This window comes from Pongo pygmaeus, chromosome 1 (assembly GCF_028885625.2).
Source record: "Pongo pygmaeus isolate AG05252 chromosome 1, NHGRI_mPonPyg2-v2.0_pri, whole genome shotgun sequence".
Taxonomy (NCBI): Eukaryota; Metazoa; Chordata; class Mammalia; order Primates; family Hominidae; genus Pongo; species Pongo pygmaeus.
In genome coordinates this window covers 56,457,130-56,481,415 of record NC_072373.2, presented here as the reverse complement: position 1 = coordinate 56,481,415, position 24,286 = coordinate 56,457,130, and the positions used below count along the sequence as shown (strand labels likewise).

Here is a 24,286-nt window from a genome sequence, read left to right as displayed (position 1 = left end):
GGACAGACCATTTTTGCTCAGCTCTAGACTTTTTTTTTTTTAAATCAGCTGTCATATGTGAAATAATAGCAGAACAGTGTAATGATTAAGAACATGATCCTTGAAATGGAAATCTGCTGCTTTACTAGCTGTGTGATCTTTGGTATTTAACCTCTTACACGAGTCCTTCCTGTCTCTTAGTGTTGTTCCTGAGGGGTTACATACATGAGATCATGTATGTAAAGTGCTTTAACACAGTACCAAGCATACTGGTTGTACAATCAGTAAATAGTTTCTACTGCTGTTATTGGTATTATTTTTGTAGAATTTGCTGGAAATAGCACATTAATAAAATTGCAGTTGAGATTATATGTGATTATGCTGTAATCAAAGAGGTGTGAGGAGAAATCTCAATTATTTGGTTGAATTAGAATTTCAGCACTCATATACTTGATCAAAATAAACGAGTATTCTAAGTATTGAAAGTTTTGGTGTTTTCATCTTCTGAAGTACGTATTAACACTTTGAACATAAAGATTAGTTATTTCTGTACCCTTTGACCAAAAGCAAAGCTGTCATTTAAAATTATATTTTTATGTATATAAAAATCACATAGTATCGGGATGAAGAAGACACAGTTAACAAGTGGTGAGATGTTTATATACACTATCAGCTTATTTTGCTTAAGAAAACGACTTGAATATTGTTGCAGAAAAGTCAAAAGTAAATTAATAGAATATTTATTTTAAAGTAAGGATTTTCAGCAGTACAAAGACACTTTACTATTTGGTCCAATCCCCTTTGAGAACTCACAGTGTCTGATATCAGATTACTATCGTTTTTCAAGATAGTGTTAGGAATATAGAAATTTACATAGATTTTATAAATTTTATAGATTTTAAATTGAAACGAGATAGGAAGAATTTAGGTGTCTGTTATCTGTTTTTCATGAGTCATTTTTTAAAAAACTTTTTCCAGATGGAAATTACTATCTTTTAAAGATCCTGCACTATAGTCATAATTTGGACAAATAGAACTTGAGTTCTCTTTCTATGTACACACCTGTGTATGCACACACACACACTTTTTTTTAAACTTTCGAAGCATAAATCAGAGAGCATTATTCTACACTGAGGGAAGGATTCCTTTTGTCTTCTGTCAAACATACTGATCTGATTTGGTATTATCCCCTTATGTGTGACTTTTATTAAGTAATTCTGGTATTTCTGTAGTCATATAGAATAAATTAAGTGAAAAACAGACTTGATCCAAGAGCTGGGGTGTGTTACATAGATCAGCTTTCAGAATCACTTGATTTAGAGTAGAACACTTAGGCACTGATTTGAAATGGAGATAAGTACTTAAACAGTTTTAGTGTTTTCAAGTTTCACAAACATTACAATTCTCTTCTGGTGATTTATCCCTTAATAATAGAATAAGAGGTAAAAAGGATTGTTATTAGAATTAAGAAACATTCTGACTAAATTAAGATTGACAAATTTACATACTTGTGTGGAATAAAAACACTATTTTAGTTAGTAGGTTGGTATTTCTTGATTTTAAAATTCATGATGGAGTCAAACAAAATTACTGTGAAAATACTTACATCATAACACTCAGTAAAGTTTTTTGTTTTCCTTTATTTTTAAAAACTTCATAAAAGTGCATTGTATACATTGTTCATCCTAGGATTGTGTTTGTCAAACGTTTGTAGTTTTCCCCATCCCTCCCAAAGAGGTTTTTAATTGGTGATTCAGAATATTTGTCATCTACCGAATTAAAAACTGCAGGTTTGTAAACTTGGCACTCCAAGAAAGAAATAGGTGCCATAAAATGATTAAGTATTGGCATGTGTACCCCTGCTGTCAGGAAATAAACTTCCCGTATGTTGCATTTTGGCAGACATGCATCTTAAAAATGTATTGAATGAAACTGCACCTGCACTCTTTATCTTTTGCAACAGTACATCCTATTTGTGCCTTTAAGTGATTACTTTTGCTTCGATTATCTTTACAGATATATTCGAAGTTAGATATAGATGAAATTAAATGGTGGTGCTGTTTAAGAGTGCAGTAATTGGTCTAATCAAATAACTCATTGAAATAGGAGTTTGTTTCTTAACAGCAATGAGGAAACAAAACTTGTCTATTTTGAAACATTTAATAACTATAAAAACTTGAGCCTGAGACACATTAGTTTTTCACATTTTACCACGTCATGTCAAAATAATTTTCCCCCATATATTAATAAAAGAAATTTAATATCTCAGTTATTTTTAAAAAGTAAATACTTTCGTGAGAACTGCATTGATGAAACATCTGAACTTTATAATGTGTTTGTGGAATAACTCAACTAAATCTTATTGCATTTAGAACCCTAAAATAGTCAGGTCAAAAAATTTATCCTTTTCACAATTACAAAGTTTCCTTAAAATTGATAGTGATGTTTTATTTACATTAAATTATATATTAAAATGAAAAACTTAATCTAAAATGAAGGATCTTTTGACTGTCATTTCATGAATTAAAATTTATGTGGAAAACGTATGCAGATACATTTTATTGGCCCCTAACAGAAGACTTGAACCATTGATTTATGCATGCTTGTTATTGCATGTTAATACACAGAATCTCCTTATACAGTGTTTTAAATAGATTCTTTTGGGAAACCTTTTTTGTTATATAATATTATAGTTTTAAGAATTAACTTCTTCAGAAATTAAAAAAATACTTCTTGAATTTCTTTGTGATGAGTTTTAACTAAAACTTGTCCTACGGATGTAATCAGTTCTAACTATACATGCTTTTAGCAATATTTACAAATTGCACATTTGAAAAAAAATTGTCTTTTCTAATGTAGTTTACGGTGGCGATACCTGCCTGCCTTTTCTTTTGCTGCGTTGGCACAGGCATTGTGCTTATTTTGTTGTAAATGGTTCCAGTATTTTATCAGTTCACTAGGCTGGAACTGATGAGAGGTAATTAGGTGGCTGTATTTACAGCTTGAATAAGAGACTCGCCAGTGATTGAACACAAACTCATTGGGAGGGGGTACAGGATCAATTCTCAACTTGGCAAGACAGATCCCTACATATACATCTTCCAAGTGCAAACGGCGGATACCTAAAGAAACTTTAAAAATCTTTTCTGCCAGATCTCCAGAAAAAACATAACCAGTTCCAGAACAGAAGACAGGATAACGCTCACTTGGGTAGAGGTCTGGTGGCATGTACCACTTGCTGTCTTTGTTTCGATTGGGTGCATATCCTCGCATTAGGTAACCAGTGAAATAGTTATGTCTGGGAGGCAGATCTGGCTTCAGTAACTTATTGATTAAATATTCAGTGTTGACAAACATGTCACTGTCAGTTTTCATAACATATGGAATATGTGGACAGTATGTTGCAACCCAGTTCATGCCCATTAGTGTTTTAATGGTCAAATTATAGTACGTATCTAAGTATTCCTGTTGAATTATATCATGATATTGTCTGCTTTCTTCCAGTATTGCACGTTGAAGGTAGCCATTTAGCTTAATGCTTAAGCCCAACAAAAATATTCTTGTGATTTGAATACCAGGTGCTAGACTTTCATTGCCCCAAGTTTGCCGAATAGCTCTTCTAGCTTCTATTTGTCCAGGCTCTGCAGCTATTAGTAGTATTAAAAAAGGACTTTTCTCTTGGCATTTTTCAGGCTCATTAATAATATATTTGAAATGGTAAGAATTTGGATATCCAGTACCTTTTTCATTGTAAATACTTCCATTGGCACTAAGTGTATTCTCCAGGCCTGTAACTCCTTGTGGTGACAGGTCTGTGTTATTAGAGTTAGTTGCTGTTTGAGGCCTCAGGGTTTGAGGGACTGTTTCTTTCCAAATGTTCCGAAGGGAGCTGTGGTTTGTCTCACTTTTTGTTGACCGAAATCCTCGGAAAGTGTATGTCACAGGGTTTTCTTTGAATCCAGCTCTGCCTGGCAGCCAGTCATGATGATTGAAAAACAAAAACATAGCAAAAAGGAACACTAGAGAAAGTACTCCAATAAGATGAGTGCGGAACAGAGACCTTTTGGCATTCCAGGTCATCTTTGCAAAGCAGCAGTGTCTTCTCCTCCACTGAAGCATGTTGTAAATATCCGGTAGTGGTATATGAGAGATTGGTGACCAAAAATGTTTTCTTCTCCTTAATACTATTCTTTGGCAATCATTTTCTAATTCAGTCACATTGTCTCTCTTGTAGTCATTCTATAAAAATGAAGCACAAAAGTTTACAGAACTGCCTGAAAGGGACTTTGGGTACTAATATGATCAGGGCAAATAGGAATGTCTTAAGCTGTGAAAATATAACCCAGGAACGAAGCTTGTAATTTATTTCCCCTTGGCAACATAACATCACTGAGAATAAGATTAATTTATTTAAAAATATACCTTTGTAGCACAGTGAGCATTTTAAAGAGATGAGGTGATGGATTCATTTCATTGTCTTGGTACACTGGTCATTTGTACTTTTGACCCAAGTTAAAGATTTAAAAGTTGAATGTGTTTGAGAAAAATGTTACTAGATTTCTGAGAAAGGTTGTGTAAAAAGGCCTTAAGAGCAGATGGAAAATTTATTGGCATTAATTAAAATTGATTTGACATACTATTGGTGGTATGGTGCACAGTCAGAGGCCTTTTTTGTAAAATGGTCATGTATCAGTTGTGGGACAGACGGTGCAAGGTTGATTATGGCAGAGTTCTGTTAGTCACAGTACACTGCTTGGCATGTTTCCATTGGCCCCTACTGTGTTGAGAAAGTCAATGAGAAGATGCACCTGTCAAAATTAATTTTCAGGGTCTAGTAACTTCAGTGTAGGATTTTTAGACAGTAATAAATGATTAACACTTTCAAAAATTTTAACTTTTCTTTGTAAATATGAAGTATTCATGATATACTTGTTCTTAGACTTAAGACTAATTTTAAAATATAGCATGTAATTATCTTTGATTATCTATGGCTTTGGCAGAACACTTACATATCTTGGTTGAGTCTCCATGTTAGAATTAAAAGAGCTACTTTGAAACCAACTGTTTAAAATTCTGAATTTCACACAATGTATTTTTAAATATCCTTGAGTTGTGCTTTATTCTAAATTTACATGCAAAGAATTTGTTAAACTTTTAGAACTTGTCATTAGCACAGTTAGAGCCCTATATTTTAAAAAGGTTATGAGATAGCAATATGTGAGGTTCATGATGGCATATATTAAGAACTGGTTATGTTATCTTGCAACAAGGTTTTCAGTGCGTAGCACAGATTTGTTCACATTTGTTTTGGTGTTTTTGTTGTTGTTTTTAGTTTTTGGGGACCAATATGTCGAGGGAGTAGAGGTGGGCAAAGAGCTATAGTTTGAATTCCATTAAAACAGGAAAAAACTTTTTGGCAAGAAGGAGTGATGAATATGTAATTTTAATTTTTCCAACTTTTTATTATGAAAATTACTTCTTTAAGCAAAAGAAATCAATTTAAAAGTTTTAATATAGGAGCATTTATTTGAAATTACAGTGTATGCATAAATACATGTATGTATTTAGCCTGTGATATTGAGAGTGTCATGGTTAATATTAAATTTGTTTAACCTTGGCATAAATTTAATTGCTTCTAGGAAATAGAATTTACATGGAAATCTTCATATAATTGAATAGTTATAAAGTAAAATTCACATACATAACGTTAAGTACTTTGAAAATATTGATTGCAAGTGTTAGACGTAAATGAATGAAAGTACTATTATAGTAGCAGCCACTAGGAGGAGCAAGTAGGTGGGAATTTGAACAAATATCTAAGGTCCAACCATATAGGCACCAGCGTTTGAAATTTCTAGTTTCTGAGATTACAGAGTACTTTTAGAAGTTATAATATTTCTAAAATGTAAAAAAATTAAGCATTTTGAAAGATGTGAACAATTTTTTTAAGTTTGGAATTTTAAAAGCAAATCATCTAGTATGCTATTTGTTAGAATTTATTTACATGAATTTAAACTCAGCATTACTGTAATGAAAACCAGCGCTATTCACTGTACCAACAAAACATAGTTCTGCTGTAAGCTAAGCTGAAAGTAATACAGCTGAGCATTCTGATTTAGAAACTCAGTGTTTTCCTTCTTGTACTTTTAAATAGCTGGCCATTCTTTTTAGACCAGGGAACTATTTTTAAGCTTTTATTTCCAAATGACATATTTGGTAAATAATAATGACTCTCCGCTCCACTTCATAAGGATACCAGTAGATATAAGGGTTATGTATGTAAATTTAAAAGAAACAAAAGTTGCTTTTAAAATTTATTTGATAATCTGTTCTAAGTGTTACAAAGATAAATTAAGTGTATCTGTTTTCTGCTGATATAATAACACTTGGAATCTGGTTGAAGTCCAATCATACAGATTTTTTTTAAAGTGTAAATTTGATGGTGTAAGAAGGAGTAAACAATAAGGTCAGATGTTTGAATGGATGTTTGAGTTAAAGGACTGAGTAAATGAATGATGGAAAATAGTCATAATTTATGTTGCTTTTATAAGAACAATATACCTGAAGATGTCTCCAAAGTATTTTAGTATTACAGAAAACAGAAAATTATTGCATATTGTAATGTAGCTTAAATACATAGTTTTGGTCCTAATATGATTTTGTAACAGTGTGTGATAGAGATGCATCTTAATTTAGACTTCATGGTATTTGTATGTTTTAGATATTAAGCTGTTGAGATATTAAATCCATATATAACTATAAATCTCCCATTGATAAATGAAGTGCATGTGTCTAGCCTTTAAAAAATTCCTTATTAAAAGTTTCTCAGGTCTTATAAATTTTTTTGTTAAAAAGAATATAAAATAAAAATAACCATGCCTCCTTTTTATTAAATGATAAAATTATTCTCCAGTTATTGCCTGTTGTATTTTAATTCTTAAAAAGAGAGAGCAAAACAAGAAAGTTCAATAGTATGCAAAATAGTTCTGCACTTTTACATTTTTAGAAGAGAAATAGCTTTGGTTTATCTCTTCTTTTTTGATATCTTTACATTATTAATGTGTATTTATAGTTTGTGGGTGAAGTTCATGGGGAGAATGTTACTGTAAAATGCTGTTCAGTACACACTCAGTTTTTATTATTTGGCTTTTAAAAGTGTTGATATCTTTAGTCTATTGGTGATGGTTTAATAGAAAAACTTACACTTTCATTTTGAGATGTATAGCTTATAAAACTGCTTAATTGGTGATTCAATATTGAGAGATAAAGGTACCAAGAGGGACTTGAAATTTTTACAACCATATTTTTTAGTACTATTTATTATTAGTCTTTATTAGAATAAAAATTCATGGTTGAGAGTGATGTTGAGGTGTAATAGAGTCTGGTAAACTTGTTTAATCTTCATTTTGGAATGCAGTACTTACATATTTTTTATAATGTTTGCCTTTTGTGATTATTAGATAATTACTGAATTGTGTTGTGAAACTGAGGAAAAATCAGGATCTTTGATAGATTTGTAAAATTTTAGAAATATCTTTTAAGTTCTTGAGCCCTGAGTTGCTATTCTAACTATGATTGTTGCTAAAATAGTTTATTTGGTTTATCTGTGCCCTGCACACACACAAACTGGCGGTAGTTCATTACTGCATATTAATATAGTCTGGAAGCATAGTAGCTACATTTATATTTAATTTTTTGACCTTGTATTGCTGTTTGTGGATATTTTTGTATCAAAGTATTTCCATATTATGTTTTTCAGTTTCACTTCTAAAATGATAATCAGAGACAACGTTAAATTTGATCATTTGGAATCAGTCTTTTACATAAAATATAAGCTATTTAAAATAGTTAATTTTTAAAGCCACTATTGATGTCCCTTTGTTTAAAGTTCTATTCATGGGCACTATAATAACACGAGGCTCTATCGTGAGGTTATGCATAAACTCACACTACCTTATGTGATCTTATGTTAATGCTTTCCTTTTAGTATCTTCTTGTAGCTTGGTAATACTTAAAATTTGTTGATACTCTCTTTGGTTGTGTTCATTATCTTCATTTAGGGAGATGTTGGGGGAAGATTTTGTTACTAAAAGCTGTTACATATTAAGGTTTTGTTTTAAAAGGACTTTGAAAAAAAAACTCTTAAGGTTTTCCTTGCTACTATTTAATGAAATTTCACTGCATTGTCTCTTTTGATAGCCATTTTTAAGAGAGCATTTAATTTACTAGATAAGGATTCAGTATGACCTAATTTGATAGAATATTGCTGTGTTTTTTGTAAAGGGCTACAGATTTTTTTTTTTTGTTTAATTTCTTAAGGAATCCTTTAAACACATCTTCTTATTTGCCTTTTCCCTCTGATGTCTATAACCCAGAATTACTCCAAGCTACATATTTGGCTGCATAAAGCAGTGACAGCTTGTCTTCTAAACAATGACAAATTTTAAAATCAGGTATTAAGAAACCTTTTCATAGTTTCAAGGGCAGTGAACTGTATGAACTTGCTTATCAGGTATTAGTGCCTTCAGGGCTATAAAAAAGGTAACACATTTAAATGACTATCATACACAAGATATTGACATACCTTCCTTGGTCAGGCCATTTATGTGAAGAGGATTATGCCCACTGAAAATACTTTTGGCACGCCATCGCTTCAGCAAAAAAGATGCTATCGAACATGCGCACATCCCCCAACAGTCTGCCTCCTGCGATTGCTTTTCACAGTATCCAAAGTGTCCATCTGTCTGCTTGTCTTCGAGTTACCCTCCTTGTTCATATGGGTCCTAGTCTTCTGAAATTTTCCCTTTCTTTCGTTTTCTCTTTTTCGTTAAACAAAAGAGCTGTAGTTGCCCGTTCTGCTTGTAGCACTGTTGACTCTTCCCGACAGTTGATGCATTGAAGCTTTTTACATCTGCTATTTTCCTGGCTGGACAATGCAGTGCTGTGTTCTCGTCTCAGTATCCATATTTCTACTAATAACACTGAGCTGCAATGTAAAGCAGCCAGAGCTAAAATGTAGTGCTTCAGTTGTATTGGAAAAGAATAGGATTTACCTCTCGTCTTTCGTTGTTGCCTGGCAGCTGCAGGAAGGATTTTGAGCAGTTTTAATGGGGTTTTAGTCTATAATATGAAATCCACGGTTCCTCAGCTGCTGCACAGGCAGGCAGCAGTTTAAATGTGGGCTTGACAGATGCTCTCTCTGACAGAGCAGAATTTAACGTCACTGCTTGGCTGAATCCCACGTGATTGTTTGCATTCATTTTGACTAAAAACCTAAGGTAGGGAGAAGCTTAGAGATTTTGCTTTTATGTGATAAATTATATATGTTGAATGCAAGTGTAGTGATGAGTGAATAATTTGAAAATGTGATGATTATGAAATGAATGGTTATGATTTTATTTTTTCCAGCTTACTTCCTTTTTTTAACTTTATTCTTAAGTACAGGCTTTCTAAGTGTTTTCTGTGTTAGATGTTGGTTTTCATGTTTCTTACATGCTTTTATAGGGTGTAAGCAGTATAAGCTTTTGTGTGTAAGTTGGTGTAATTTAACCCCTTCAGTGCATTCTCTTCTTGAAGTTTTTTTTCTCTGCTTTCAAATTGCTCTTGATTTTACTAATACGTAGTTAAGACCTATGTTTCTATTGAAACCATGTACCTTTGTAATTTAGATCTCCTCTCCTGCCCCCCCCCCCCCCGTTTTCTGGGGTTTATATAAATAAGCTGTCATGGATTACTTTACTAATGCATGATGTGATACAGCCCACTTCTTTTTTGCTCTTATGTGGTTTTTGGTGTTCTTGATGGCAGAAAACTTTATTTTAAATCACTTTTTAATGTTGTCATTTACTTTTTATTTATTTTTCCTTCCCTTTAAAATTACATGTATTGTAGAATTCAGTAAAATGATGTAATAGATATAGCACACTTGTACAGGATCTAGGGGGTAATGAGATTTTACTAATTATGTTTACTGATTCTAATGTTTCAGAAAGATTTAATAACTCGCCATGAAGCAGATTTTATTAACACCACATACTCACTGAGATTTTTCTAATATGGTTAGTTTCTGGGGCTGGCACCTTGCTTCTTTTCTTACTGCAGAGCAGTAGGGAAGGTTTTTTTAAATTTTTTGTTGTATTAAATAGCCTTTATTATCAGTTTTTCCTCTGAGACTCTAGGGACAGTAATTCAATCCTAGAAAGTTATAGTTTTGGAGCTTAAGCTAAAGGTTAACAGTTATATACATGTTTTTCATCTCACCTGTCTCCACCATTAATATCTGCTATTTCAAATGAATATGAATTTGTTTTCTCTGATATTAAAAAAATTTTTGTCCACATATTTTTGAGCTTTGCTGATGAAATGTGCTTTGTAGTTTTAAGAACCCCACTGTATTAGAAATGTTAGAAGGATTGTTAAAGAAAAAAAAAAAAATTTATAGATGGGAAACCTAAAGCCTAGACTGAGCTTTGACTTTTCGTAGTTAAGTTTGAAGGAGAGGACTAAAACCCAACTTCCTTGTAGTCTATATCCACCCATACTACAATTCTCACTCACTACCGTTTTGTTTTTAAAATTAGTTTACTAGTTAACAGAGTAATGCTTAAGAACTTACTTAAAATAACTTATTTTCCAGAAGTACAGATGTGTTTTTGTAGATCAGTATTTATTTATCAGTGATTCTTTACATAGGATTTGACTATGAAGCTAGCCACAATGACCATTTATGGAGTATTTACTCAAAATCAGATTGCGTGCTAAGCTTACTTGAGCTGTTATGAAAATGGCTCTTTTCTAATAGTTTTATTATTGTAATACCCACTTAAAAGATGCGGAACCAGTGCCTGGAGTTGTAAAATAATTAGTCCAAATGCCAGATAAATACTGATAAGAATAGAGGCCAAGCTGGGAATTGCAGCAAGATTATCTAAATTCTTATCCTCTGTGTGTTTTTTTTTAAATCTATCTAGTACTATCATTATTCTCTGTTCTTAAACTTTTTATTACATGGCACTGCTAGAGAAATTGTGGGATTTTTTTTTTTTCCGAACACTGGCACAGCATACCCAGGAATCATTAGTAGAATAATAAATGAATGTTTATATTTTCATTTTTTCAACAGGTACATACTGATTAACTACTGTGTACCAACATGGGCATTTAGGCATAGCTTATTAAATATAGGGGATACAAAGTTGATTTAGAGACATTCCCTACCCCTTTCTCCAGGAAAGGACTAAATAATTACTATTCTTTTGCCAGTTCTTTTGACTGGATTTTTTTAATGTCTCCCTGGATTATTATAGATTTTGATTATTAAGAGAGTTATATGGGTAACCTGCTCATTAGTGGGTCCCTCCAGTATCGGGTTGAGTCCCTGAATTTCCAATGGGGACCCCCCCCCCGAACTGCTTGTTATGGGACAAGTATTTAAACAGCAAGAAACTTCCAAATATTACTAACAAAAGGTGCCTGTGTACTTAACTGGAATTTACTTCATACTTTAAAGTACAGCCGCAACCTCTTTCTTTCTGTCTGTCTTTTTTTTTTTTTTTTTGGAGACAGAGTTTTGCTCTATTGCCCAGGCTGGGGTACAGTGGCACGATCTTGTCTCACTGCAACCTCTGCCTCCCAGGTTCAAGAGATTATCGTGCTTCAGCCTGCCGAGTACCTGGGATTACATGCGTATGCCACCACACCCGGCTAATTGTTGTATTTTTACTAGAAGTGAGGTTTTACTATGTTGCCCAGGCCGGTCTCAAACTCCTGACCTCAGGTGATCCACCTGCCTTGGCCTCCCAAAGTGCTAGGATTACAGACGTGAGCCACAGTGCCCAGCCAACCTGTTTGTTAAATTTAAGTTAAACTAGTTAAGAACTTTATGTAAAGTTCAGGAAAACAGGGCAGATGTGAGATAAAAGTTCCTTTAGTAACTTTTTGTAGCAACCTACATGTTTCCAGTCAAGAGAAACTGTAAAAATCTTATGACAGGAGAGCTTGTAGAAGTTCTTCCTTTAGTCTAGTTTCTTTTAACATCTGAATTCTATGGTTAAACTAACTCAGTAAATGTGACAGGTTTCTTTTTCAGATTCAGCAAACTGGCAGCTATTTTGTTAAGTTTTATAGTTATAAATGGTTTGTAATTGTCACTTGCATAAGTCTATTTTTAATCTTACAACACATCCGTGATGGAAAAATAGGTGGCCATTACTATGTGCATCATGGCCAGAGCTGTCCAGGCTGGTTTTAGCATTTTCCTGGGCATGTCTAGTATAGACTTCAAGGAGTCAGAATTTAAAGACAGGAATTGTAATGCCTCCTAATTGTCAGTTTTTACTGGGTGTAGAAATTATTTTTGTATTCATGTAGTTAATGGTTTTGAATGATTATTACGTGTTGAATCAGATGTAAATCTGCTGTTCAAGTGGCTACTAAATAGTAACTCATGGAGTTACATCATCTATTTATGTATGTACATTCAACAATATGTCCTCGGTAAAAAGATTAAAAGAGAAAAGTAGGGGGAGAGCACTTCAACCAGGGTGGATGATTTTCATCTAATGGGAATGAGCAAAATCCTTGAGTAACATTAGAAGGGAGACATGAATCTGGTCCTCTTATATTGGTCTCCTTTCCTGTTTGTGCTTTATTATGAGTGGTGGGTCCCTGAATTCAAGGAATTAATTTCAGCTAGGGCTTACCAGAAGTACCAGCTATTTTTTCCCATGTTGGACAAAAATCTTAATGTTTTAGATCAGGTATAATTTCCACCATACCACTCTGAAAACTGTCACTTGACACAATTATTTAGAGACCAATTTTAGTTTTATTGAGATGGCTAGACAATTTTGCATAATGTTTGCTTGGAGTTTATTTCTCTTGACTGTTTTCATTTATAATCAGATGCAGTCTTTTTCATTACATAAAGGATTTGGACAAATGGCTTGTTTTTGGTTATTTAATATTAGTATAGGTAGTTTCCCCTTTTTGAAGAGAAGTCAAATGTTTATTAAAAGCTTGTAATTTTCCTCTAAAGTCAGTGGATGATTTATGAACCAGTTTTACTTTCCTTGAACTCACAAAGCAAGAATTAGCCTGATTGCAAATAAGCAATCTCAGAATGACCACAAGTGTCAGTGTTTGCCTGCCTTATTTTTCTCCTTCAGTTTTCTTGTGCAGCAGATACGCATGTTAAGAATTTCTTTTGACTTGAAAACAAAGCTAAATTTAAGTGTCTCTTTCAGAACTAATTATAGACAACTTTATCTGTTTTAATTCATGCAAACTATTAACAATGAGCATTTACAATCAGCAGTCATTTGGCAAATACTTTATTATGCTTGTATATTCCTTGGTTTTTCAGAGGCACAGCTGTTTCAGTCAGGAATAATACTCTTAGAGCTGTGGTTCTCAAGGGGGCAGTGGTAGGGGTAGTACTGCTTTCTAGGAGGTGTTCTAGAAGTTTGTGAGGATGTTTCTAGTTAACAGAATGATTTTTAGGGGCATTTTAGGGCCAGGGTAGGTAGTAGTCCAGTAGTGTGTGGGACAGTCTTTGTAAACAACAAAGACTAGCTCTGTGTTCTGCAGGACTTCTGAGTGTTTCATTGGCTATCTGTGTAGGTGAAACACTTTTTTATAATTAAGTAAATTTAAAACATTGTTGGAACATAAAGTATATTTTGTTCAGTTTTAACGTGCACTGAATTATCTAGAAATGTAACTACAGTGTACAATGAGGGAAGCTTGTACTTTGCTTTGTTCTAAACTTGGCCAATGGTTCACCATTTCAAAAAATCAAATTATGTTCTTGGCATTTGAGTCACCAATATACCAGTCTATGGGCATTTGTAATTGTTACATTCACTATGACTTTATGTGTAGGTATTAGCATCTGGTTAGTATATCTTCTGGTATAATCATGTCTGAGACTTACATACTGAAATGCATATTTTTATCATAAATCTCTCTCTCTTTTTTTTTGTTTTTTGAGACAGTCTCGCTCTGTTGCCCAGGCTGGAGTGCAGTGGCGTGATCTAGGCTCACTGCAACTTCCACCTCCCAGTTTCAAGTGATTCTCCTGCGTCAGCCACCCGAGTAGCTGGGATTACAGGCGTGTGCCACCACACCTGGCTGATTTTTGTATTTTTAGTAGAGTTGCGGTTTCGTCATGTTGCAGGCTGGTCTCAAACTCTTAACCTCAAGTGATCTGCCCACCTCGTCCTCCCAAAGTGCGGGGATTATAGGCCTGAGCCACCACACCTGGCCTCTATCATTAATCTGTTTAAAAATTTTATTTGTATTAGTGTATTAATTTTTAAAATACATATGTAGATTGGTTATATTACCTGTGCATTTCATTTCAGGTAGTTAAGAGGGGTCATTGTAAAGTATTTCTTATATAAATATTTGTTCCATGTAAACTAAATATAAAGGGCATGTGTTGAATTTGATAGAACTGTGACATCCACTGGGTCAGCACCTTTAAATAAATTATTTCAGGCAGCTTACTCTCCACTCTCTGCAAACCCAGCATATTCTTGATATTTAAAAATTATTAACACTATTAATTTATTTAAAGTATAACAAACAATTTGTAAATTCAAGTATATGTAAAATATCAAAACTTAAAATTCTAAAACTTTGCAAAGAAGCATAGTTACCCAAATATAAATTATTAGTATCAGAAAGTATTTATTTTAATGGCTGTAGTAGATACGAATAGAAAGCAAGTGTTGGGAGCCAAGCATGGTAGCTCATGCCTGTAATTCCAGCACTTTGGGACGCCGAGATGGGCGAATCACCTGAGATTATGAGTTCAAGACCAGCCTGGCTGACATGGCAAAACCCCATCTCTACTAAAAATACAAAAATTAGCCAGACGTGGTGGTACATGCCTGTAATCCCAGCTACCTGGGAGGCTGAGGCACGAGAATCACTTGGACCTGGGAGGCAGAGATTGCAGTGAGCCAAGATCACGCCACTGCACTCCAGCCTGGGCGACAGAGTGAGACACTGTCTCATAAAAGACAAAACAAGAAAGCAAGTGTTGGAAGTAAGTAAATAGAATTTTTTTTTTTCCTAAAGGGCTTTTTTGAAGAAAGAAGGGAACATTGAACATACTTGATTCATGTAGCCGTCTTCAGTATGATTGGTTATGGCCCAATTAGAAATAGGGACTTCAGTGTAAAGGAACTTAGCAAAGTGCCGGGGTCTGACCCACAGAACCAGGCTGCACGATGGATGAATAACGTACTCAGACACTGATATTCAGTGAAAGAGCAGGGGGCCACTCACAGAAGGAGTTGTGGCAGCCACGCGCCAACTAACTGGCCTTGCTGGCATTTATTCAGCACAGATTTAATGACAAAGGCATTGAGTCAACACACCTGTGGTTAATTAATCTGGTCACCCTACGCTGGAGAGAGCAGTCCTATGAATGATCAAAGGCCAGTCTTAGGACCACATGTGTAAACAAGCTCTTTAGATAAACTCCCTTACATTCCTTTTTACCTACTCTAAGCTATTAACTCAAGGTAAGAGAATTAGGCTGCTTTCAGCCATAACCCTATCCAGAGGCTTTTGCAAAACCTTCCGGCCTTCCAAGAAGGTTTGCGTTTTTCCTATAATTTTATAATTTCTCCCACCACCCTGACCAAACCCCTACAGCAAACCCTTACAGCAAAACAGACAAGAGACATGCAAAGGTTATAGGATTACAGACCAAGAGATAATGTTTGACTTTTAGGGTTTGATTCTGTGCCCTGTCCCCAACTTCTTAGGCTGTATAAGGGGTTTGCTAACCTTTGGCAAATACATTAGACATTTTTTATATGCAAGCTGCAGGGGGTTGTGAGATGCATCATTAGGTTCCTTTCTTTGAAGAAACTGATAGCCTTGATGGATATGTAGATCATCATAAAGATAGCAAAATAATTGGAAATAAGTGTTATTTAAATTTTGTCTTTCATATATAAACTCTTATGAAATTCATATGGTGTCACTCATTTTCACTGTGTTTTGATACTTTTGTGTTCCCAGTTGAACTTGGTTTGTATTATGTTGTTATTCTTTTAATTTCTCATGCATTTCCTATATTTTCACCCATTTTAAATAAGATGTGGTCTCATAGAAAATAGAACTGCTGAGTTTTACTGAGCCAAAAAAAGAAAAATGTAGTATTTCTGTTTATATCCTCCATTTATCCTTAATTATTTGCTAATGAACATATTGTATATTTCTTTTTCACTGATTTTCTCTCACCTTTGAGTTTTATATACCGTTTTCTAACTTTTCACAGAATTTATTAGTCTCCAGAATTTATAACATTCCAGAACATTTCAGCTAACTGTCTTACTTGTAATGTGTGTGTGTGTGTGTATGTGTGTGTGTGTGTTTGTGTGTGTGTGTGTTTGTGTGTGTGTTGTGGGGCAGTGATGGGTTTCAGGTAGTTACGTATACATACAGATTTGTTTCAGTGTAGCTTCCTCAGTCAGTTTATTGAATCATACTAAATGTTTTCTTTTAAAGCTTGTAATGTTACTTATCTTTCTACGTGTATGCCAGTAACTATAATTCTGTGATTCCCAAAACAGCTAAACTAATAACTGATTACAAACGTATACCTTGTGATAGAAGGAACTAGGCAGGAGAATATGTTTTAATTTACATGGAACAAAAGAAGAACAATTTATATGGTATACCATTCTTCTACCTTTGAAGAAACCCATTTTGGATTATGCCTTCAAACTTAATCAGTTAATTGCACATTCAAGGTTGTATTACAGTGGCATTGTTTTTAGTGAAAAGGTATTATTTACATTAGAAAAATGAAATTTCAGAGCAGAATTGGACCTTTGAGGTCATCTAAAAATTTATTTTTCTCACTTTATAGGTGAAGTAACTAAGACCCTGAGAGGCAGTGATTTTCTCAAAGTTCCTCACTTTGTGGCAAGTCAAAGCTGGAACATAGCTATTAAGACTTACAAATCAACTTTTTTCACGCTGATTAACACTTCCGGTTACTTGGTATATTCTTTTAGTTCATGGGCCCATATATTATACAAATGATTATGTGTACCATCTACCTTATCCATGTTTCTCTGCCACTATAAAAATAATTCTGCCAGTTTTAAATGAACATAGTGGTTTTATTAAACCTCAGAGAGACATATGACAGAAACATTCATCTGTGCCCTAAGATATGAGATCATTATAGACTTTGATATTAAAGGAGAGCGATACACATGCTTTGGATTTTTGCTAATTGCAGTTCTGTGATAAAACATTTCAACTACATTCACATGGATGTCATTTTTTAATTAGTAGATAAGTAAATGAAAAAAGTTTTTCTAATATGCAACAGTACCCCTTTTGAAGATTTTGTGATTTGTATCACCTTTTCTTTCTTTCGATTCCAATTTGAATTGCTGTATTAGTCTGGGTTCTCTAGAGAAATGGAGCCAATAGAATCTGTTTCTTTATTATTATTATTATTATTATTGTTATTATTATTATTACTATTATACTTTAAGTTTTAGGGCACATGAGCACGATGTGCAGGTTAGTTACATATGTATACATGTGCCATGCTGGTGTGCTGCACCCATTAACTTGCCATTTAGCATTAGGTTTATCTCCTAATGCTATCCCTCCCCCCTCCCCCCACCCCACAACAGTCCCCAGAGTGTGATGTTCCCCTTCCTGTGTCCATGTGTTCTCATTGTTCAATTCCCATCTATGAGTGAGAACATGCGGTGTTTGGTTTTTTGTCCTTGCGATAGTTTACTGAGAATGATGATTTCCAATTTCATCCATGTCCCTACAAAGGACATGAACTCATCATTTTTTATGGCTGCATAGTATTCCATGGTGTATATGTGCCACATTTTCTTAATCCAGTCTACCATTGTTGGATATTTGGGTTGGTTCCAAGTCTTTGCTGTTGTGAATAGTGCCGCAATAAACATACGTGTGCATGTGTCTTTATAGCAGCATGATTTACAGTCCTTTGGATATATACCCAGTAATGGGATGGCTGGGTCAAATGGTATTTCTAGTTCTAGATCCCTGAGGAATCGCCACACTGACTTCCACAATGGTTGAACTAGTTTACAGTCCCACCAACAGTGTAAAAGTGTTCCTATTTCTCCACATCCTCTCCAGCACCTGTTGTTTCCTGACATTTTAATGATTGCCATTCTAACTGGTGTGAGATGGTATCTCACTGTGGTTTTGATTTGCATTTCTCTGATGGCCAGTGATGATGAGCATTTTTTCATGTGTCTTTTGGCTGCATAAATGTCTTCTTTTGAGAAGTGTCTGTTCATGTCCTTTGCCCACTTTTTGATGGGGTTGTTTGTTTTTTTCTTGTAAATTTGTTGGAGTTCATTGTAGATTCTGGATATTAGCCCTTTGTCAGATGAGTAGGTTGCGAAAATTTTCTCCCATTTTGTAGGTTGCCTGTTCACTCTGCTGGTAGTTTCCTTTGCTGTGCAGAAGCTCTTTAGTTGAATTAGATCCCATTTGTGAATTTTGGCTTTTGTTGCCATTGCTTTTGGTGTTTTAGACATGAAGTCCTTGCCCATCCATGCCTATGTCCTGAATGGTAATGCCTAGGTTTTCTTCTAGCGTTTTTATCGTTTTAGGTCTAACATTTAAGTCTTTAATCCATCTTGAATTAATTTTTGTATAAGGTATAAGGAAGGGATCCAGTTTCAGCTTTCTACATATGGCTAGCCAGTGTTCCCAGCACCATTTATTAAATATGGAATCCTTTCCCCATTTCTTGTTTTTGTCAGGTTTGTCAAAGATCAGATAGTTGTAGATATGTGGCGTTATTTCTGACGGCTCTGTTCTGTTCCATTGATCTATATCTCTGTTTTGGTACCAGTACCATGCTGTTTTGGTTACTGTAGCCTTGTAGTATAGTTTGAAGTCAGGTAGCGTGATGCCTCCAGCTTTGTTCTTTTGGCTTAGGATTGACTTGGCGATGCGGGCTCATTTTTGGTTCCATATGAACTTTAAAGTAGTTTTTTCCAATTCTGTGAAGAAAGTCATTGGTAGCTTGATGGGGATGGCATTGAATCTATAAATTACCTTGGGCAGTATGGCCATTTTCACAATATTGATTCTTCCTACCCATGAGCATGGAATGTTCTTCCATTTGTTTGTATCCTCTTTTATTTCATTGAGCAGTGGTTTATAGTTCTCCTTGAAGAGGTCCTTCATGTCCCTTGTAAGTTGGATTCCTAAGTATTTTATTCTCTTTGAAGCAATTGTGAATGGGAGTTCACTCATGATTTGGCTCTCTGTTTGTCTGTTATTGGTGTATAAGAATGCCTGTGATTTTTGTACATTGATTTTGTATCCTGAGACTTTGCTGAGGTTGCTTATCAGCTTAAGGAGATTTTGGGCTGAGACAGTGGGGTTTTCTAGATATACAATCATGTCGTCTGCAAACAGGGACAATTTGATTTCCTCTTTTCCTAATTGAATACCCGTTATTTCCTTCTCCTGCCTAATTGCCCTGGCCAGAACTTCCAACCCTATGTTGAATAGGAGTGGTGAGAGAGGGCATCCCTGTCTTGTGCCAGTTTTCAAAGGGAATGCTTCCAGTTTTTGCCCATTCAGTATGATATTGGCTGTGGGTTTGTCATAGATAGCTCTTATTATTTTGAGATATGTCCCCATCAATACCTAATTTATTGAGAGTTTTTAGCATGAAGCATTGTTGAATTTTGTCAAAGGCCTTTTCTGCATCTGTTGAGATAATCATGTGGTTTTTGTCTTTGGTTCTGTTTATATGCTGGATGACATTTATTGATTTGCGTATATTGAACCAGCCTTGCATCCCAGGGATGAAGCCCACTTGATCATGGTGGATAAGCTTTTTGATGTCCTGCTGGATTCAGTTTGCCAGTATTTTATTGAGGATTTTTGCATCAATGTTCATCAAGGATATTGGTCTAAAATTCTCTTTTTTGGTTGTGTCTCTGCCTGGCTTTGGTATCAGGATGATTCTGGCCTCATAAAATGAGTTAGGGAGGATTCCCTCTTTTTCTATTGATTGGAATAGTTTCAGAAGGAATGGTACCAGTTCCTCCTTGTACCTCTGGTAGATTTCGGCTGTGAATCCGTCGGGTCCTGGACTCTTTTTGGTTGGTAAGCTATTGCTTATTGCCACAATTTCAGATCCTGTTATTGGTCTATTCAGAGATTCAACTTCTTCCTGGTTTAGTCTTGGGAGAGTGTATGTGTCGAAGAATTTATCCATTTCTTCTAGATTTTCTAGTTTATTTGTGTAGAGGTGTTTGTAGTATTCTCTGATGGTAGTTTGTATTTCTGTGGGATCGGTGGTGATATCCCCTTTATCATTTTTTATTGCATCTATTTGATTCTTCTCTCTTTTTTTCTTTGTTAGTCTTGCTAGCGGTCTATCAATTTTGTTGATCCTTTTAAAAAACCAGCTCCTGGATTCATTAATTTTTTGAAAGGTTTTTTTTGTCTCTATTTCCTCGAGTTCTGCTCTGATTTTAGTTATTTCTTGCCTTCTGCTAGCTTTTGAATGTGTTTGCTCTTGCTTTTCTAGTTCTTTTAATTGTGATGTTAGGGTGTCAATTTTGGATCTTTCCTGCTTTCTCTTGTGGGCATTTAGTGCTATAAATTTCCCTCTACACACTGCTTTGAATGTGTCCCAGAGATTCTGGTACGTTGTGTCTTTGTTCTCGTTGGTTTCAAAGAACATCTTTATTTCTGCCTTCATTTCGTTATGTACCCAGTAGTCATTCAGGAGCAGGTTGTTCAGTTTCCATGTAGTTGAGCGGTTTTGAGTGAGTTTCTTAATCCTGAGTTCTAGTTTGATTGCACTGTGGTCTGAGAGACAGTTTGTTATAATTTCTGTTCTTTTACATTTGCTGAGGAGAGCTTTACTTCCAAGTATGTGGTCAATTTTGGAATAGGTGTGGTGTGGTGCTGAAAAAAAATGTATATTCTGTTGATTTTGGGTGGAGAGTTCTGTAGATGTCTATTAGGTCTGCTTGGTGCAGAGCTGAGTTCAATTCCTGGGTATCCTTGTTAACTTTCTGTCTCGTTGATCTGTCTAATGTTGACAGTGAGGTGTTAAAGTCTCCCATTATTATTGTGTGGGAGTCTAAGTCTCTTTGTAGCCCACTCAGGACTTGCTTTATGAATCTGGGTGCTCGTGTATTGGGTGCATATATATTTAGGATAGTTAGTTCTTCTTGTTGAATTGATCCCTTTACCATTATGTAATGGCCTTCTTTGTCTCTTTTGATCTTTGTTGTTTTAAAGTCTGTTTTATCAGAGACTAGGATTGCAACCCCTGCCTTTTTTTGTTTTCCATTTGCTTGGTAGATCTTCCTCCATCCTTTTATTTTGAGCCTATGTGTGTCTCTGCACGTGAGATGGGTTTCCTGAATACAGCACACTGATTGGTCTTGACTCTTTATCCAATTTGCCAGTCTGTGTCTTTTAATTGGAGCATTTAGTCCATTTACATTTAAAGTTAATATTGTTATGTGTGAATTTGATCCTGTCATTATGATGTTAGCTGGTTATTTTGCTGGTTAGTTGATGCAGTCTCTTCCTAGTCTCAATGGTCTTTACATTTTAGCATGATTTTGCAGTGGCTGGTACCAGTTGTTCCTTTCCTTGTTTAGTGCTTCCTTCAGGAGGTCTTTTAGGGCAGGCCTGGTGGTGACAAAATCTGTCAGCATTTGCTTGTCTGTAAAGTATTTTATTTCTCCTTCACTTATGAAGCTTAGTTTGGCTGGATATGAAATTCTGGGTTGAAAATTCTTTTCTTTAAGAATGTTGAATATTGGCCCCCACTCTCTTCTGGCTTGTAGAGTTTCTGCCAAGAGTTCCGCTGTTAGTCTGATGGGCTTCCCTTTGATGGTAACCCGGCCTTTCTCTCTGGCTGCCCTTAACATTTTTTCCTTCATTTCAACTTTGGTGAATCTGACAATTATGTGTCTTGGAGTTGCTCTTCTCGAGGAGTGTCTTTGTGGCGTTATCTGTATTTCCTGAACCTGAATGTTGGCCTGCCTTGCTAGATTGGGGAAGTTCTCCTGGATAATATCCTGCAGAGTGTTTTCCAACTTGGTTCCATTCTCCCCGTCACTTTCAGGTACACCAATCAGACGTAGATTTGGTCTTTTCACATAGTCCCATATTTCTTGGAGGCTTTGTTCGTTTCTTTTTATTCTTTTTTCTCTAAACTTCCCTTCTCGCTTCATTTCATTCATTTCATCTTCCATCGCTGATACCCTTTCTTCCAGTTGATCGCATCGGCTCCTGAGGCTTCTGCATTCTTCATGTAGTTCTTGAGCCTTGGCTTTCAGCTCCATCAGCTCCTTTAAGCACTTCTCTGTATTGGTTATTCTAGTTATACATTCGTCTAAAGTTTTTTCAAAGTTTTCAACTTCTTTGCCTTTGGTTTGAATTTCCTCCTGTAGCTCGGAGTAGTTTGATCGTCTGAAGCCTTCTTCTCTCAACTCGTCAAAGTCATTCTCCGTCCAGCTTTGTTCTGTTGCTGGTGAGGAACTGCGTTCCTTTGGAGGAGGAGAGGCGCTCTGCTTTTTAGAGTTTCCAGTTTTTCTGCTCTGTTTTTTCCCCATCTTTGTGGTTTTAACTACTTTTGGTCTTTGATGATGGTGTTGTACAGATAGGTTTTTGGTGTGGATGTCTTTACTGTTTGTTAGTTTTCCTTCTAACAGACAGGACCCTCAGCTCAGCTGCAGGTCTGTTGGAGTTTGCTAGAGGTCCACTCCAGACCCTGTTTGCCTGGGTATCAGCAGGGGTGTCTGCAGAACCGCGGATTTTTGTGATCTGCGAATGCTGCTGTCTGATTTGTCTCAGAGGAGTACCCGGCCGTGTGAGGTGTCAGTCTGCCCCTACTGGGGGGTGCCTCCCTGTTAGGCTGCTCGGGGGTCAGGGGTCAGGGACCCACTTGAGGGGGCAGTCTGCCGGTTCTCCGATCTCCAGCTGCGTGCTGGGAGAACCACTGCTCTCGTCAAAGCTGTCAGACAGGGACATTTAAGTCTGCAGAGGTTACTGCTGTCTTTTTGTTTGTCTGTGCCCTGCCCCCAGAGGTGGAGCCTACAGAGGCAGGCAGGCCTCCTTGAGCTGTGGTGGGCTCCACCCAGTTCGAGCTTCCAGGCTGCTTTGTTTACCTAAGCAAGCCTTGGCAATGGCGGGCGCCCCTCCCCCAGTCTCGCTGCCGCCTTGCAGTTTGATCTCAGACTGCTGTGCTAGCAGTCAGCGAGACTCCGTGGGCGTAGGACCCTCTGAGCCATGTGCGGGATATAATCTCCTGGTGCGCCGTTTCCTAAGCCCGTCAGAAAAGCGCAGTATTCGGGTGGAAGTGGCCCGATTTTCCAGGTGCCGTCTGTCACCTCTTTCCTTGACCAGGAGAGGGAACTCCCTGACCCCTTGCGCTTCCTGAGTGAGGCAATGCCTTGCCCTGCGTCGGCTGGCGCATGGTGCGCTGCACCCACTGTTCTGCAACCACTGTCTGGCACTCCCTAGTGAGATGAACCCGGTACCTCAGATGGAAATGCAGAAATCACCCGTCTTCTGCGTCACTCACGCTGGGAACTGTAGACCGGAGCTGTTCCTATTCGGCCATCTTGGCTCCTCCGTCTAGAATCTGTTTCTATATCTGTTTATAATTTGTGAAATAAATCTCTATATGTGTATATACATATACACACACATATATAGATTTAGTATATTAGTTATTAGTATTTATTTTACTGGTGGTTTAACACACAAAACATAAGCACACATATGTATATATGGAGATTGTTACAATGAATTGACTCACACAGGTATGGAGCCTGAGAAGTCTCAGAATCTGTGTCAGCCAGCTGAGAGTTCATTCTCTTCTAACTCTGCCCTTTTGTAATATTCAGACCATCATTGAATTTGATGAAGCCTATCCACATTAGGAATGGGAATCTGCTTTACTCAATCTCCCTATTCAAACGTTAATGTCATCGAGAACCACTGTCACAAACCCACACAGAATTTTTTTTTTGTTCAGCCTATTTCGTTTAGCATAATGTTTTCAAGGTTCATTTGTGTTGTAGCATGTATTACAATTCCATTCCTTTTTAAGGCTAAATGACATCCCATTGTGTATATATATAATTTATCTGTTCATGTGTTGATGTTCATTTGAGTTATTCCTACTTTTTGCCTATTGTGAATAATGCTGGTATGAACTTGGGTGTAAAAATATCTGTTTAAGTCCATGATTTCAAATTTTTTTGGATATATATACTCA

At 36.0% G+C, this 24,286-nt stretch overlaps 2 protein-coding genes across 2 annotated transcripts in view; one reads left to right on the top strand and one right to left on the bottom strand.

The window, feature by feature from the left end:
* CDC73 (cell division cycle 73) overlaps nt 1–24,286 on the top strand; it is a 137,495-nt gene that overhangs the window by 55,774 nt on the left and 57,435 nt on the right. The window lies entirely within an intron of this gene.
* On the bottom strand, nt 1,600–10,390 carry B3GALT2 (beta-1,3-galactosyltransferase 2). Its single transcript, XM_054450097.2, has 2 exons — nt 8,564–10,390; nt 1,600–4,218 (listed from the first exon to the last, which is right to left on the bottom strand). The coding sequence occupies exon 2, from the start codon at nt 4,096–4,098 to the stop codon at nt 2,830–2,832; it is 1,269 nt and encodes a 422-aa protein (XP_054306072.1). The 5' UTR covers nt 4,099–4,218; nt 8,564–10,390; the 3' UTR covers nt 1,600–2,829.